Source organism: Papio anubis, chromosome 1 (assembly GCF_008728515.1).
Source record: "Papio anubis isolate 15944 chromosome 1, Panubis1.0, whole genome shotgun sequence".
NCBI classification, from domain to species: Eukaryota; Metazoa; Chordata; class Mammalia; order Primates; family Cercopithecidae; genus Papio; species Papio anubis.
In genome coordinates, this window is record NC_044976.1 from 19,509,984 (window position 1) to 19,524,668 (window position 14,685).

The 14,685-nt window shown below is 51.6% G+C and overlaps 1 protein-coding gene across 1 annotated transcript in view; it reads right to left on the reverse strand.

The window, feature by feature from the left end:
• The window catches only part of ECE1 (endothelin converting enzyme 1), a 73,088-nt gene that overhangs the window by 16,609 nt on the left and 41,794 nt on the right, over nt 1-14,685 (reverse strand). Inside the window, exons 9-13 of the mRNA XM_031663981.1 lie at nt 12,606-12,748; nt 10,390-10,504; nt 3,179-3,289; nt 1,800-1,898; nt 900-977 (exon numbers count right to left, since the gene is read on the reverse strand). Of these exons, the coding sequence (XP_031519841.1) occupies nt 900-977; nt 1,800-1,898; nt 3,179-3,289; nt 10,390-10,504; nt 12,606-12,748 (546 nt within the window). The remainder of the gene's footprint in view (nt 1-899; nt 978-1,799; nt 1,899-3,178; nt 3,290-10,389; nt 10,505-12,605; nt 12,749-14,685) is intronic.

Sequence of the window (14,685 nt, forward strand, 5' to 3'; positions counted from 1 at the left end):
CAGCCTGGCCACCAAGGTGAAACCCTCTGTCTCTACTAAAATTACAAAAATCAGCCAGGTGGTGGTGGCACGCGCCTGTAATCCCAGCGACTCGGGAGCCTGAGGCAGGAGAATCACTTGAGCCTGGGAGGCTGAGGTTGCAGTGAGCTGAGATAGCACCACTACACTCCAGTCTGGGTGATAGAATGAGACCCTGTCTCAAAAAAAAAATTTTTTTTAATGCCTGAATTCAAGTATTTCAATCACAAGAAGATATAAAACTTCATAATTTAAGGCAGAAGCACAATCCGCCTAATGGAGTGATTTGTCAAAAGTTCTAACAAGCAGAGATGTATCCACCACTTCTGCTGCCCAAACCAAGCTGGAAAATGCACCTGGGTTTATGATGCTTCCTTCCCATTAGCATTTCAAAGTCAAAATCAGAGGCCCGGGTTTCTGGGGAGGTGGGGGAGGACCATGGGGACAGGAGGCAACTGGAAGCACGACCAGGGAGGGAGGAGGTGGTGTGAGGGTTTTTCCACTTCATACCCCACCCCGATGTCTGAGGGCCACCAATTCTCCCTGCACCTTCTGGGGTCTGTTTCCTCCATTATTCCTACACATTAAATGGAGCTGACCACTTCCAGGGGGCACACAGCACGGGTTCCGTACTGACCGGTGGGCACTGCCTGATTGATGGTGGCTACGGGGAGGCAGGGCCTCCAGCTGACCCAGGAGCCAAATTAAGAAGAAGAAGAGGCTTCCTCATGCCTGACCTATCCCCAAACCCCACACCACATCATCCTTCTGTGCTCTGACAAGCATGCTGCCTCCAGCACCCCGTCTGCACCCAGCCCTGCCTCGGCCCTTTTCCGAGGGGGCATTTGGGAACGCGAGGGGGCAGGACAGCAGTTACTCACGTCATTAAACACTTTGTCCAGCTCCTTGGGGTCCATGATGAAGTTGGGGTATCCTATCATGTTGTAGATGGCATCGGCCTGGACAGGACAGATAGAGGAAGTGAGTGCCTGGCAACACCGACCAGGCCAGCCTGAGCTCCTTGGGTGCTGGGCTCACAGTCTGGTGGGCCAAGGGGAACCAGAGCCAGGCCCTGCCTGCCTTGGGCTTTCATGTCTTTTTCTGGAAAGGTTTCCCCCTTGCCAAACTTCTACTTATCCCTTAGGTCTCTGTTTAAATGTCACTTTCCCAAGGGAAGTGTTTGCTGATTCCCACCCCACTGAGGGTGCCAGAGCCTTCCCGCCCCACGGGACGTGCTGCATCTTCCTGCACCTTTTCCCCGTACACTCAGCGAGGTTTGTCTTCTACAGACCTCCATGCAATCATGTGCTTGAGGCCTACCCCGAATCCTGCTAGGCCTAGACCGCTCACCCCCTGAAGGCGAGACAGCATCCAGGCTGTGCTCCCGGATAGAACTGGCCTCTCCGGGCGCGGTGGCTCACGCATGTAATGCCAGCACTTTGGGAGGCTAAGGCGGGTGGATCACCTGAGGTCAGGAGTTCGAGACCAACCTGACCAACATGGAGAAATCCCATCTCTACTAAAAATACAAAATTAACCGGGTGTGGTGCTGCATGCCTGTAATCCCAGCTACTTGGGAAGCTGAGGCAGAAGAATCGCTTGAACCCGGCAGGCAGAGGTTGCGGTGAGCCGAGATCGCGTCACAGCACTCCAGCCTGGGCAACAAGAACGAAACTCTGCCTCAAAAAAAAAAAAAGAGAACTGGCCTCCCCTTCCCCCACCCGCCTCCATCTGTGCTGGACGCCGCAGCACTCCCTCTCCACGCGCCTGGCCAGCCTCACCTTTTCCTTGGCTGATTTTCGGGTTTCCTCGTCCATCCACTTCAGGGTGCTCAGACTTTCCTCAAACGCCTTCTTGATCTCCAGGATTATCTCGGTGGCCTGAGGAGATACACATCACAGCAGTAAGGTCTGGGCACTGGTCTCAAGTAAATGCAACGAGCACCCTGTGCAGAGGAATGATGCAGGGCCAGAGATTAAACTCAATTTTCCAAGCGTCAGGCTGGGTGAGAAGGGGAGCCACAGCTGTGCTTCCAAACCACGCTCCTAATGTGAACGCCCTGCAAGGCAGGACTGGCCTTCCACACACAGGGCTCCATGCTCCAGTAAGCTGAGGCCGAGCTTCAGGAATGTTGGAAAAGTCTGCTGCGGGCGTTTTCAGTGCCTTTAGTGTGGAAATAGGCACTGCAATTCTTCCAGAGAGGGGAGAACACACAGCCTCTCCCAGCCTGATTGGACCACAGCATTCCTTTTTGATGGATCGGGCTTTAAGATCTAGAGTACTCATGTTCCGAGGAGCAGCTTCAGAAATGCCATGTCAGGCTGGAGATGGACAGGTGCTCTCGGGGGTGACAATGTCATGAGCAGACGAGCTCGAAGATGGAAGGTTGAAGGTTCTAGAGAAGGGGAAGGCAGAGCTGTGCAGCAACAAGAGCAGACGGGCCAGCAGACCCCAACTCAGACCCTGGCAGCTGCTCACAGGCCAGTCACTGTAATGGATGTGAACCGTGGTTGGCTCACCTCCGGCTGCAGATGACATCGACATAATGAATGCTATTTGTCATCAAGATTGTAACAATAAAATGACCGCTCCCACTGCTTGAACCCTTATTTTGTGGCGGTGCTCAGTGTGTGACATCTCATTTAATTTCTCTCTGTGGGAGGAATGCCCCCGTCTCCATATTGCAAATGATGTAAGAACTGTCTCAGGCTACCCAGCCAGTGGTGAGGCCAGGATCTGAGCTTAGGCCGGGCTGTGTCCACCGCGCTCTGCCATGGCACTCCTCTGCCTGTCTAGAACAAACCTATCACCCACAGAATAAGAAAAACATCACCCTCTGGGCCAGGGCTGCTCTGCCAACATTCTCTCTGGGTCCTTTACAGCCCCTGGAAGTCGGGATGGCTGTCACAGCCTTGCAGGCTCCTGGGAGGCTCACGTGAGCTTGTGCAGATGAAGGGCCTGGCACTGAAGAGCTGCCATTGTGAGACTCCCATCACCCAGGGCTCGAGGAAGTGGGGCCTCTGCATTGAGGCTGTGGCCCCAGAGCCCTTTGCCCGGTAGCAGCAAAGGCCCAGGCTGGGCTGGAGTGTGAACTGACAGGTCTGCGCAGGGCCATAACAATTGTGACCTCACAGCCAATGTCCACGGGGGAGGCACTTACTATGCTCTTGCTGTCCTCGGCGAAGGTTGCTTTGACGAACATGGGGCCCAATGCAAAGCCCAGGTTGTTTTCTGTGTCACTCACGCAAAACTTCCAGCGAGGAAGACAGGTCTGGAAAACACAAGTTGGGGAGCTCACTGGACCCCAGCCCTTCATTTCCCGTTCTTTCCGGGAGGTGGTACCATGTGGGGCCCACGTTTCGTTCTGGAAGTTCAGGGAGAGCTTTCTGGCCCAGTAAAGTTATTTTAGTTACCAGACCAAGAGGCCACTGATACCCCTCACTGCTACCCCCTGCCATTTCCTGAATGCCAGGCTCTGTGCTGGGACTTCACAAGCGGTGTCCCATTGAGCCAATCAGTGACCCTCGGGTCTTACAAACCGTTTGACAGATGGGGAAACATACTCGGCACGGAGCAGCTGCTGGCCCAGGGTGCCCCACGAGTGACAAGTGTCACTGGGACAAGATGTGCCTGACCCCACATCCCATGCTCCTACCTACCCCCAGCTCGTCCTGCCTCCTGGGGAGACCAGGAGTCCTGGAGGCAAAGAGCCGTGGGGAGTGACTGGTCTACCTGAGCCACAGAAAAAACTTCCCCAGGGCCAGGGCTCCAGTGCCATTGAAGATCTTCTCAAATGAGAGCACCACAGCAATGCCGCAGGACTTTTTTTTATTTTTTTGGCAGGGTCTCGCTCTGTCACCTAGGCTGGAGTGCAGTGGTGCGATCACAGCTCACTGCAGCCTCGACCTCCCAGGCTCAAGTGATCTTCCCACCTTAGCCTCCTACATAGCTGGGACGACAGGTGCTTGCCACCATGCCTGGCTAACTTTTTCTATCAAAAAAAAATTTTTTTTTTTGTAAAGACATGGTCCCACTATGTTGCCCAAGCTGGTCTAGAATTCTTGGGCTCAAGTGATCCTCCTGCCTTGACCTCCCAGAGTGCTGAGATTATAGGCGTGCGTGAGCACCACGCCCAGCTCACCGTGGGACTGCAATGCCTTGATTGTTTCTTGGTCTCGCCTACAAGCCCCACAGTTGATACGACACCTCTGTGCAAACCGGAAATAGGCATCTGTGGGCTGCAACCTCCTGGGCATGGCCCAGGGACATGTGCCCGGCTAATGTCAGCCCCAGTCATTCCCCGGCCAGGCATCCCTCTGTGGGCAGTATGTGTGACCACATGTGGTGGCCCTGCTCACATAAATCCCTCGTGCGACACAGGAAGCGATGTCCTCTTAACCCCAAAGAACAGGTGGTTAACAACCACCCACGCTCAAGGCAGCCTGATTCATAATGGCCCTAAACTGACAACAGCCCAAATGCCCATCAGCAGGCAGATGGATCAACAAAATGTGGTATTTTTATACAGCAACATACTACTTGGCAACAAAAAGGAATGAACTAGCTACCGATACATACGACAGCATGGATGAATTCCACAGACTTAAGCAGAGCAAAAACAGCCAGGCACATCGTGTATAATTCCATCCACACCCAGGGGCACCAGCCTTGGGGGCTGGGGGCTGACGGGAAAGAAGCATGAGGGCACCTGCTGCTCAGAAGGTGCTGAACAAATGGGTGATGGGAATGTTCTCTATCTTTCTAAAATTTTTATACTTTTTTTTTTCTTTTTTCTCTCTCTTAGCATGCTACGCCCAAGGCAGAAGGGGATATTCTCTATCCTGATTGTGGTAATGATGGTTTACATGGGTGACTTCACTGGTCATACTCATTGAGGCCAGGTGCAGTGGCTCGTGCCTGTAATCCCAGCACTTTGGGAGGTCAAGGTGAATGGATCACTTGAGGTCAGGAGTTTGAGAGCAGTCTGGCCAACATGGTAAAACCTCGTCTCTACTAAAGATACAAAACTTAGCCAGGCGTGGTGGCATGCACCTGTAATCCCAGCACACAGAAGGCTGAGGCAGTAGAATTGCTTGAACCCAGGAGGTGGAGGTTGCAGTGAGCCAAGATCAGGTCACTGCACTCCAGCCTGGCCGACAGAGGGAGGCTCTGGCTCAATTAAAAACAAAAACAAACGAACAAACAAACAAACAAACAAAAAAGGCTGGGATAGTGGCTCACACCTGCAATCCCAGCACTTTGGGTGGCTGAGGTGGGTGGATCCCCTGAGGTCAGGAGTTCAAGACCAGCCTGGCCAACATGGTGCAACTCCGTCTCTACTAAAAATACAAAAATTAGCCGGGTGTGGTGGTGGGCACCTGTAACCCCAGCTACTTGGGAGGCTGAGGCACGAGAATCGCTTGAACCCTGGGGGTGGAGGCTGCAGTGAGCTGAGATCGCGCCACTACACTCCAGCCTGGGTGACAGAGTGAGACTCCGTCTCAAAACCAAACCAAACCAAAAACTCACTGAACTGTATACTTAATGTACACTGCATTTTTCATTGTATGTAAATTATGCCTTAGCTACAAAAATTTCTTTTAGGCAAGAAAGAAGGAAGGAAGGGCCCCTCTTCTCATCTCACCCACGTTGTTTTTAGTTTTCCCAACTACATGTCCATTTGGATGCCTTGCCCTCAGCCTCTCCCTCCCTCCCCGCACTGCCCTCCTTCGGCTGAGAAGCCCAAAGCTAGACACGTGGTCTGTGTCTGGCTGAGGCCGAGCACACAGGAGGTCAGGACTAGGGGGACTCTAATTTGAGGCTCCGTGGAGGCTCCAGGCTGTGAGGGCTGAATCACAGACAGACTTTCTTATGCGTCGTCCTCTCTGGAGATTCTCTGGATAAACCCATTCCTTCACACGAGTTTTCATTCATTTACGCATCCAGTGTTCTACAGGCAGTTCCCCTGCAACCTGACTGTGCTGGGTCTTTGGAAGCTAGAGATCAATCAACAGTGAGCCTGCACTCCCGGGTCTCAACTGAAATGCCCAGAACACCCAGTGAGAGAAACAGACATGTAATAGCACCATCCAAGCAGTAATCGCAGTAAAGTGAAACAGTGGACTGAGTGCTTACTGTGTGTCGGGCCCTACCGCATATACTGCTTACGGTAAGATTCTCCTGCCTCAGCCTCCCGAGTAGCTGGGATTACAGGTGCCCGCCGCTATGCCTGGCTAATTTGTGTACGTTTAGTAGACACAGGGTTTCACCATGTTGTCCAGTCTGGTCTCAAACTCCTGACATCAGGTGATCTGCCCGCCTCAGCCTCCCAAAGTGCTAGGAATATAGGTGTGAACCACCACGGCCAGCCTCTTTGTTTCTTTTTGCAGATAAAAAACTGTGGCACAGGCCAGGCGCGGTGGCTCAAGCCTGTAATCCCAGCACTTTGGGAGGCCGAGACGGGCGGATCACGAGGTCAGGAGATCGAGACCATCCTGGCTAACACGGTGAAACCCCGTCTCTACTAAAAAAATACAAAAAACTAGCCGGGCGAGGTGGCGAGCGCCTGTAGTCCCAGCTACTTGGGAGGCCGAGGCAGGAGAATGGCGTAAACCCGGGAGGCGGAGCTTGCAGTGAGCAGAGATCCGGCCACCGCACTCCAGCCTGGGTGACAGAGCAAGATTCCGTCTCAAAAACAAAAACAAAAACAAAACAAAACAAAACAAAAAAAAACTGTGGCACAGAGAAGTTAAATCACTTGGCCAAAGGGATCACCCAGGGAGTAAGTGGTTGAGGTGGAATTTTTTTTTTTTTTTTTTTTTTTTTGAGATGGAGTCTTGCTCTGTCTTCTAGGTCGGAGTGCAGTGGTACGGTATTCAGCTCACTGCAACCTCTGCTTCCTAGGTTCAAGCAATTCTCCTGCCACAGGCTCCCGTGTAGCTAGGATCACATGTGTGTGCCACTACACCTGGCTATTTTTTGTAGTTTTAGTAGAGGTGGGCTTTCACCATGTTGGCCAGGGTGGTCTTGAACTCCTGGCCTCAGGTGATCCACCAGCCTTGGCCTCCCAAAAGTGCTGGGATTACAGGCATGAGCCACTGTACCCAGCCTGAGGTAGAATTTGAACTCAGAAAGTCCAGCTCCAATGTCTTCCTTCAGAGCCACGCTCTCTGCCTACAGGTCACGAAGTCCTGGAAGTCCTACAGGATGGTGAGAAAAATCTCCAAAAGGAGCAAGGGTCAGGTCGATCTGACCGGTCAGGAAGCCTGCATCTTGGAGGTGATCTATGAGTCAAGTCTGGGAAGATAAGGAGCAGCCAGGCAGCCTCCTCCACGCTGACCTGGCTGCATTTTTTTTAAACCTCTTCCTCACTGTAATACAAGGAGCCCTCAGCAAGGGGTTCCTTCCTCCCTGCTGGAAGTCTCAAGTCACAAATGGGTGACAGCTGATGGGAAACAGCTGCGTGCAGTGCTTCAGCAGTCAGAACATACTTCACAGGGATCCCCCGTGTAATCTCAGGCGGCCCTTGGCTATGCAAGGCAGGGATCTGTTGCCCCTTTTTACAGATGGGAGACTGAGCCCCTGCCCCAACGAAGCAATCTGCCTAAAGTGTGGTTAGAAGAACCAATTCAAACACGGATCTTCTGACTCCAAATTCCATGCTGTTTCCTCATGGCAGGTTCCCTCCCTGCCAGGATGAACAAACGCACACACCACACTGCTTTCCATATTCTACGCTTTTCCCAAATGGAGGCCATTCACAAAGGTGAGGTCTGTGAGGTGAGGTCAGGAATGATCTCCAATTGCAGATTTTAAAAAACTGAGGCTCAGAGATGTATAAGGACTACCCAAGGTCACACAGCTAGGAGGTGGCTTTGAGTTGGGCTGAACACAAGCAGGAGGGACCTGGCCTGGGCCCAGACACTGTCACAGTGGGGGAGTAGGGAGGGCTGGAGATTAAGAAACAGGCAAGCAGAGGCCTTCACCCATCAGCCCTGGGGTATCCAGAGATCCCTGCTCAGAGCCTCCCACTTCAGGATTCCCACTTGCCCTTGCCTCTCCTGAGGCCTCCCTGTGTCCCACCTGCTCCAAGTGCCACATTCGAGCAGCACCCTATGCTTCGAAGGTGGCCCAGGGAAGCTCACTCCATAACTGACTAATTAATTAATTTTTTAAAAAGTGATGGGGTCTCACTCTGTTGCCCAGGCTGGAGTGCAGTGGTGTAGTCAGTGATAGCTCGCTGCAGCCTTGAACTCCTGGGATCAAACAGTCCTCCTGCCTCAGCCTCCAGAGTAGCTGGGACTACAGGCATGCACCATGTGCCTGGCTTGGAACTTTTTTATCTTGCAAATCTGAAACTCTATATTCATTAAATAATAATTTCTCATCCCTCTTCCTCCATATCAGCCCTTGGCAACCACAGGGAAGCTTGACCTTAACTTTCATTTCCTGCAGAGCAGAGGCTGAGCGCTACAGAGCTTAGGGCTATGGAATCAGATATGTTGGGTTTGATAGCCTCTTCTCCACTTATAAGCAACTTTGAACAAGTCCCTTTCCCTCACTGAGCCTCGGTTTCCTCATCTGTAAAATGGAAGAGGATAATAGCTGTTGTAGGAATTTATAATGCCTATAAAAGGTAGATATCCAATAACTCTATCTTTGGTTATTATTATCATTATGGTAAGTGAGTAGCTGAAAGTGTCTCAAAGTTGTAAACATCAGACCTGGGATTTTCATTCAAGCTTGCTGCTTTCTTTTCTTAAAATAAACAGATAAATATTAAAAAATAAATAAATAAAGAGACAGGGTCTTGCTATGTTTTCCAGGCTGGGCTCACATGATCCACCTGTCTTGGCCTCTCAAAGTGTTGGCATTACAAACGTGAGCCACCATACCAGGCCCCTGCTGCTTTCTTGCTGGGTGACTAAGAAAGTCCCTTCACCTCCCTGAGCCTGTTTCGTCATCTGTAACCTGGGAAGGTGAGAGATGATGTGGGTGTATGTTCCACAGACAGAACGATCTCTGGAACCGTCATCCTGGGTCCTGATCAAACCTCTCCGTAGAAAGTCCCCTGGGAGGCCAAGTTCTGCAGGGAACAGAATCCCGGCTATGGCCACATCTCTAACCCAGGGCCAGTCCAAGGTAGATGCACGACGAGCAGGAAGGCGAGATGGCCGGGCAGGGCAGCAAACCCCTGTTCCCACTTTGCCCTCCGCAGGACAGCATGGCTCTTGTGGCCAAGGTCTGGTGGTGCCCTCGGAAGCGCCTCTGGTTAGAAATGGGGCCTGTTCCCAGCTGCCTTCTCCCTCAGTCCCCTTGCTGCCAGAGGTAGGTTTGCATGGGGACGGGAGAGAGGACGTGTGGGATACATTCCAGGGCTCAAAGCAGGAGCCCACATCCTGCCATTCTCTGCCAATCCTCATCTGGACTGGACTCTGGGAAGGGTTGCAGGGGTGGGGTCCAGCTGGAGTCAGCTCTGCCTGCTCTCTGGGGAGGATTGCTAGGGTCTTGCTAGCTGCTATCTGGGTTGGGGAAGGTGTGCCAGGTGAGCTTGGCATACCAGCCTCTACTGCTCTGCAGCTGGGGCCTCTTCCAGCCGCTCTCTGGGGCCCGGGCTTGATGTACCCCATCAGCACATATGAGAACTGGTCAGTTCCTATCACCTCCCTCAGACGGTGTGGGCTCTTGGGGTACAGACCCCAGCTCACCTGTCTCAGTATTCCCATACTGGGCTCAGAGCCTGGCATATGGTGGCAGAAGTTCAATGAGTAACTATTAGTTGGCTGCATGAGTGAGAGGGTGACAGATACTTCCTTGGGGAGAAGGTAGAAGTGGCTGTGAAACTTTCCACTGGGGCTAGGTTCCCCTGTGAGAGGGCAGGGAAGGTCCCTGAAGCCTCTAGAAGAATGGACCCTCAGGGGTCCTGGTGGGGGGGCATTTGACGGCAGGTAGAGCCCACCTGGCCTGGGGTTTCCCAGACTACAAACTGGGAGGAAAACAGAAACACTGAACAGTCGCGTGGTGCTTCCAAGAACCAGGCACTGTTCTGTGTTTTACGTTTCTGGGGAAAAAGTAATACTATTGGGGGTCCCCTGTGCAAAGTGGGGATAATAATAGTACCCACCGCACAGGCATTGTGAGGATCACAAGTTGTTCAAGGAGAGCATCTATCATCACTACTGGCAACTACTTTTGGCTATAAATTCGCTAAGTGGCTAGGACTCCTCTTTACCCTTTACTTGGCATAATCACTCCTTCTGGAAGCTTCTGCCCACGCCCAGCTGGCTAAGGTCCCTTCCCGTGCTCCCACAGACGCCTGGGCATCAAGTAGGCGCTCAGCCCATATTCAGGCATACACAGTAGCAGGCTCACCTTCTTGGTCCCGTACATGACTTCCATGAACTTCTCATCAGCGTCCTGAAAGCGCTGGTCGAGGAAGGAGCTTGTTTTCCGCACCAGGTTCCAAATCATGTAGTTGTTGAGCAGGCTGCGGGGAGAGGAGGCCAGAGAGACTCAGGGGTGCCTAGGCAGGGAGCATCGTGGCCCTTCCCCCGCTAGCCCCTGGGGGCTCTCAAACTCGGCCTGTGACCCCAGGCCCCTTCCAGCCTGCCCAGGCTTGGTGGGTTACTGCTCCCTAACACGTGCAATGTAAGTTCTTCAAGGGAAAGGCCTGGGTCTTCTACTATAGGAAACGCCTCAGTGTTTAGTGCAATCACTTATATACCACAGGTGCTCAATAAATGCTTGCTGCCTAGCTGCTCTGTCTGGAAGCTATGAAGCCCCAGCATGGAGACCCACCCCAATGGTGTATGCTACAGGGCTGGGATGGAGAGGTGACTACCACTTCTACAGCTTGGAGGTGCCCCAGCCAGAAGGCCTGACAGGCTAAGAATAGGAGGGGTAGGAAAAGAAACACAGCCCAGCCAGGCCAAGGTTTCCACGATGACAGCTCCCACTGCCCCACCCCCAGCGCACAGGGAACCTATCTGTGGCTGCTGCCACCATTGCTAAGAAGTCACCTTGGGACTGTAGTGAACATCTAACCTCTAATCAGAATCAACCAAAATGCCCGACAATGAGAAGGAGGAAGTAAAGAACTGTATTTGTACATGACAGAATACTATGCAGCCATGAACAATGATGGTTGCAGAGGTTTTGAGATGACAAGGGGGAAAATGTTCAGGATACAGATCAAGGGAAAAGGAGACTAGACATTTAGTAATGATAATGAGAAAAAAGACCACATATTAGAAAATCCATCTCTCTTTCCCTCCTCCTCCTGCCCTCCCCCATGCTTTCTCTCTACATATATACACACACACACACACCACAAGATCAACAGCAGTCATTTAAAATTTTTTCAGAGTCTGGTGAGGTGGCTCACACCTATAATCTTAGCACTTTGAGAGGCCAAGGTGGGAGGATTGCCTGAGCCCAGGAGTTTGAGACCAGCCTAGGCAACATAATGAGACCCCCATCTCATTAAACAAATTTTAACAAGTTTGGGGAGTTAGGAAAAAAATAAGTTAAACAAAATAATTTTTTTTCCTATTTTTTGGGTAGTTTTCAAAAAAAATTTTTTTAAATTCTAAGTACTGCTGGGTGGTGGTGGCTTATGCCTGCAATCCCAGCACTTTGGGAGGCTGAGGCAGACAGATCACTTGAGGTCAGGAGTTAGGGACCACCCTGGCCAACATGGTGAAACCCCATCTCTACTAAAAATACAAACATTAGCTGGCGTGGTGGCAGGCACCTTTAATTCCAGCTGTTTGGGAGGCCGAGGCAGGAGAATCATTTAAATCTGGGAGGCGGAGGTTGCAGTGAGCCGAGATCACGCTACTGCACTCCAGCCTGGCTGACAGAGTGAGACTCCATCTCAAAAAAAAGAAAAAAAAGAAAATCGTAAGTATTAACTAAAAATAATAGCCAACATTTACTGAGTCCCATTACATGCTAGGGACTGTATTAAATCACCTCATATGGATTGTTTCACTTGATTCTCACATCACCCCTAAATGGTAGGTGCTAGGTTTTTCTGTTTGAGACAGGGTTTTACTCTGTCTCCCAAGCGGGAGTGCAACAGTGCAGTCACAGCTCACTACCACCTCTGCCTCCTGAGCTCAAGCGATCCTTCCACTTCAGCCTCCCTCTCGAGTAGCTGGGATGACAGGCACGTGACACCGTATCTGGCTAATTTTTTATTTTTTGTAGAGACACCTTCTCGCCATGTTGCCCAGGCTGGTCTTGAACTCTGGGACTCAAGTGATCCTCCTGCCTTGGTCTCCCAAAGTCCCGCAATTACGGGTGTTCGTGCCCGGCCACAGGTGCTATCTGTATCCCCATTTTATGGAGGAGGAGAATGAACTTAGGAAAGAATAAGAAATTTGCCCAAGGCTACAAAGCTGGTAGTTGGAAAGAGGCTGGGATTTAAACCTGCACCCATAACCAGGATGTCCTGCTGCCTCTCATAAAAGCCCGCCCAGATCCCACTCTCCTGAGTCAGACTGTCATCCCCACCCCTGCCCAGCCTGCCCAAGAAGAGGGCTGCCTGTGAGAGGCATGCCCCAGGCCACTGGGGGTTCCCTTACCATTTGTCGGTGTTGTTGATGAGAGTGGAGACCTGCTCAAGGTATTCCTTGTCATAGACCACAATAGGCTCGGATTCGTTGATCTCCACAGGGTAGAAGATGGTGTTGAGAAAAGGTAACCAGTTGATGGCGGGTGCCAAGGTCTGCAAGGGAAAAGGACAATGTGACCCTGTGGGGCTGCTTCTCCTCATAGCCCAGGTCTCCAGGATGGGCTTCTACAGGAAGCAAAGGGAAGAGCTTGGGCTTGGCGCCATCTGACAGTGCACTGGGCAGAGAGTCAAGCAGAGCCTGGAGGACTTTTGTCAGAGATGCTGTAGGTAGAATTCTAAGGAGTCCAACACCAAAATTTAACTCGAAATGCAACGAGGATGGAATGAGAAGATGCAGCAGCTACCGCTACCATTCAGCAAGCGTCTCCTGTGTGCCAGGAGCTGTGGCAAATGATTCATGCATACGATTCCAACCGGTCCTCGCGAGAGTCCGAGCAGCAGGCACTATTATCCCTGCTTCGTGGATGAAGAGACTGAGCTTCAGATAGGCCTCAAACAGTTGAGCATGTAGAATCTGCAGCCAAACTGCCTGGGCTCATCTTCTAGCTCTCTTCCTTGCTAGCTGTGTAACCCTGGGTAAGTTAATGAACCCTTCTGGGCCTCAGTATCTTGTCTGAAAAGTGGGGATCACCACAATAACAGAATCCACTTCACTGAGTCATTTGTGAGGACTGAACAAGCTTATGCTGTCTGTTCTATTCAACATGGGCTTCTGTAACATCAGTGAGCTTCCACATGATTGGTAAATTCAGGATGACAGCAGGATAACGTGTGAGCTGCCTTGGTCTGAAGGTGATGTTTCTCAGGCATGGGATTGGGAAGGGTTGAACGCCAACCTTCAGCAAGAAAGGAAAAGCCCTCAGCTCAGCTGATGCACACAGCAGGCTGGTCAGCTCTACCTTTTCTTTTTTTTTTTTGAGACAGAGTCTCACTCTGTCACCCAGGCTGGAGTGCAGTGGCACGATCTCAGCTCACTGCAAGCTCCACCTCCCGGGTTCACGCCATTCTCCTGCCTCAGCCTCCTGAGTAGCTGGGACTACAGGTGCCCGCCACCATGCCTGGCTAATTTTTTATATTTTTAGTGGAGATGGGGTTTCACCGTGTTAGCCAGGATGGTCTCAATCTCCTGACCTCGTGATCCGCCCGTCTCAGCCTCCCAAAGTGCTGGGATTACAGGTGTGAGTCACTGCACCCAGCCTACTTTTTTTTTTTTTTTTTTTTTGAGACGGAGTCTGTCTCTTTCGTCAGGTTGGAGTGCTGTGGTGCCATCTCAGGTCACTGTAACCTCTGCCTCCAGGGTTCAAGTGATTCTCCTGTTTCAGCTTCCTGAGTAGCTGGAATTACAATAGGCACCCACCACCATGCCTGCTTAATTTTTGTATTTTTAGTAGAGACAGGGATTTGCCATGTTGGCCAGGCTGGTCTTGAACTACTGACCTCAAGTGACCTGCCTGCCTTAGCCTCCCAAAGTGCTGGGATTACAGGCATGAGCCACCGCGCCCAGCCTGGTCCGCTCTTTTAAGATGACTGAAAATAAGCCCTTGCGCCTAGGGCTTCCTCTCCTCACAGAAGCTCCTTCCAGCTCTGTAACTCTCAGCCTCCAGCAGGTTGCACTTTCTCTGTGACCCTAAAGGCGCTTGCTCAGAGCTCCCTGTCTTTTTTTTTTGAGACGGAGTCTCACTCTGACACCCAGGCTGGAGAGCAGTGGCATAATCTCAGCTCACCACAACCTCTGCCTCCTGGGTTCAAGTGATTCTCCTGCCTCAGCCTCCTGAGTAGCTGGGATTACAGGCATGTGCCACCATGCCTGGCTAATTTTTGTATTTTTAGTAGAGATGGGGTTTCACCATGTTGGTCAGGCTAGTCTCAAATTCCTGACTTCATGATCCACCTGCCTTGGACTTTCAAAGTGCTGGGATTACCAGCACTTTGAGCCACTGTGCTAGGCCAGAGCTCCCTGTCTTATCTGCAGGGTCTTGGTGTCCACAGCTAGCACTTCCCAATTGGCACTTTCCCCAAGGCAGCCTCCA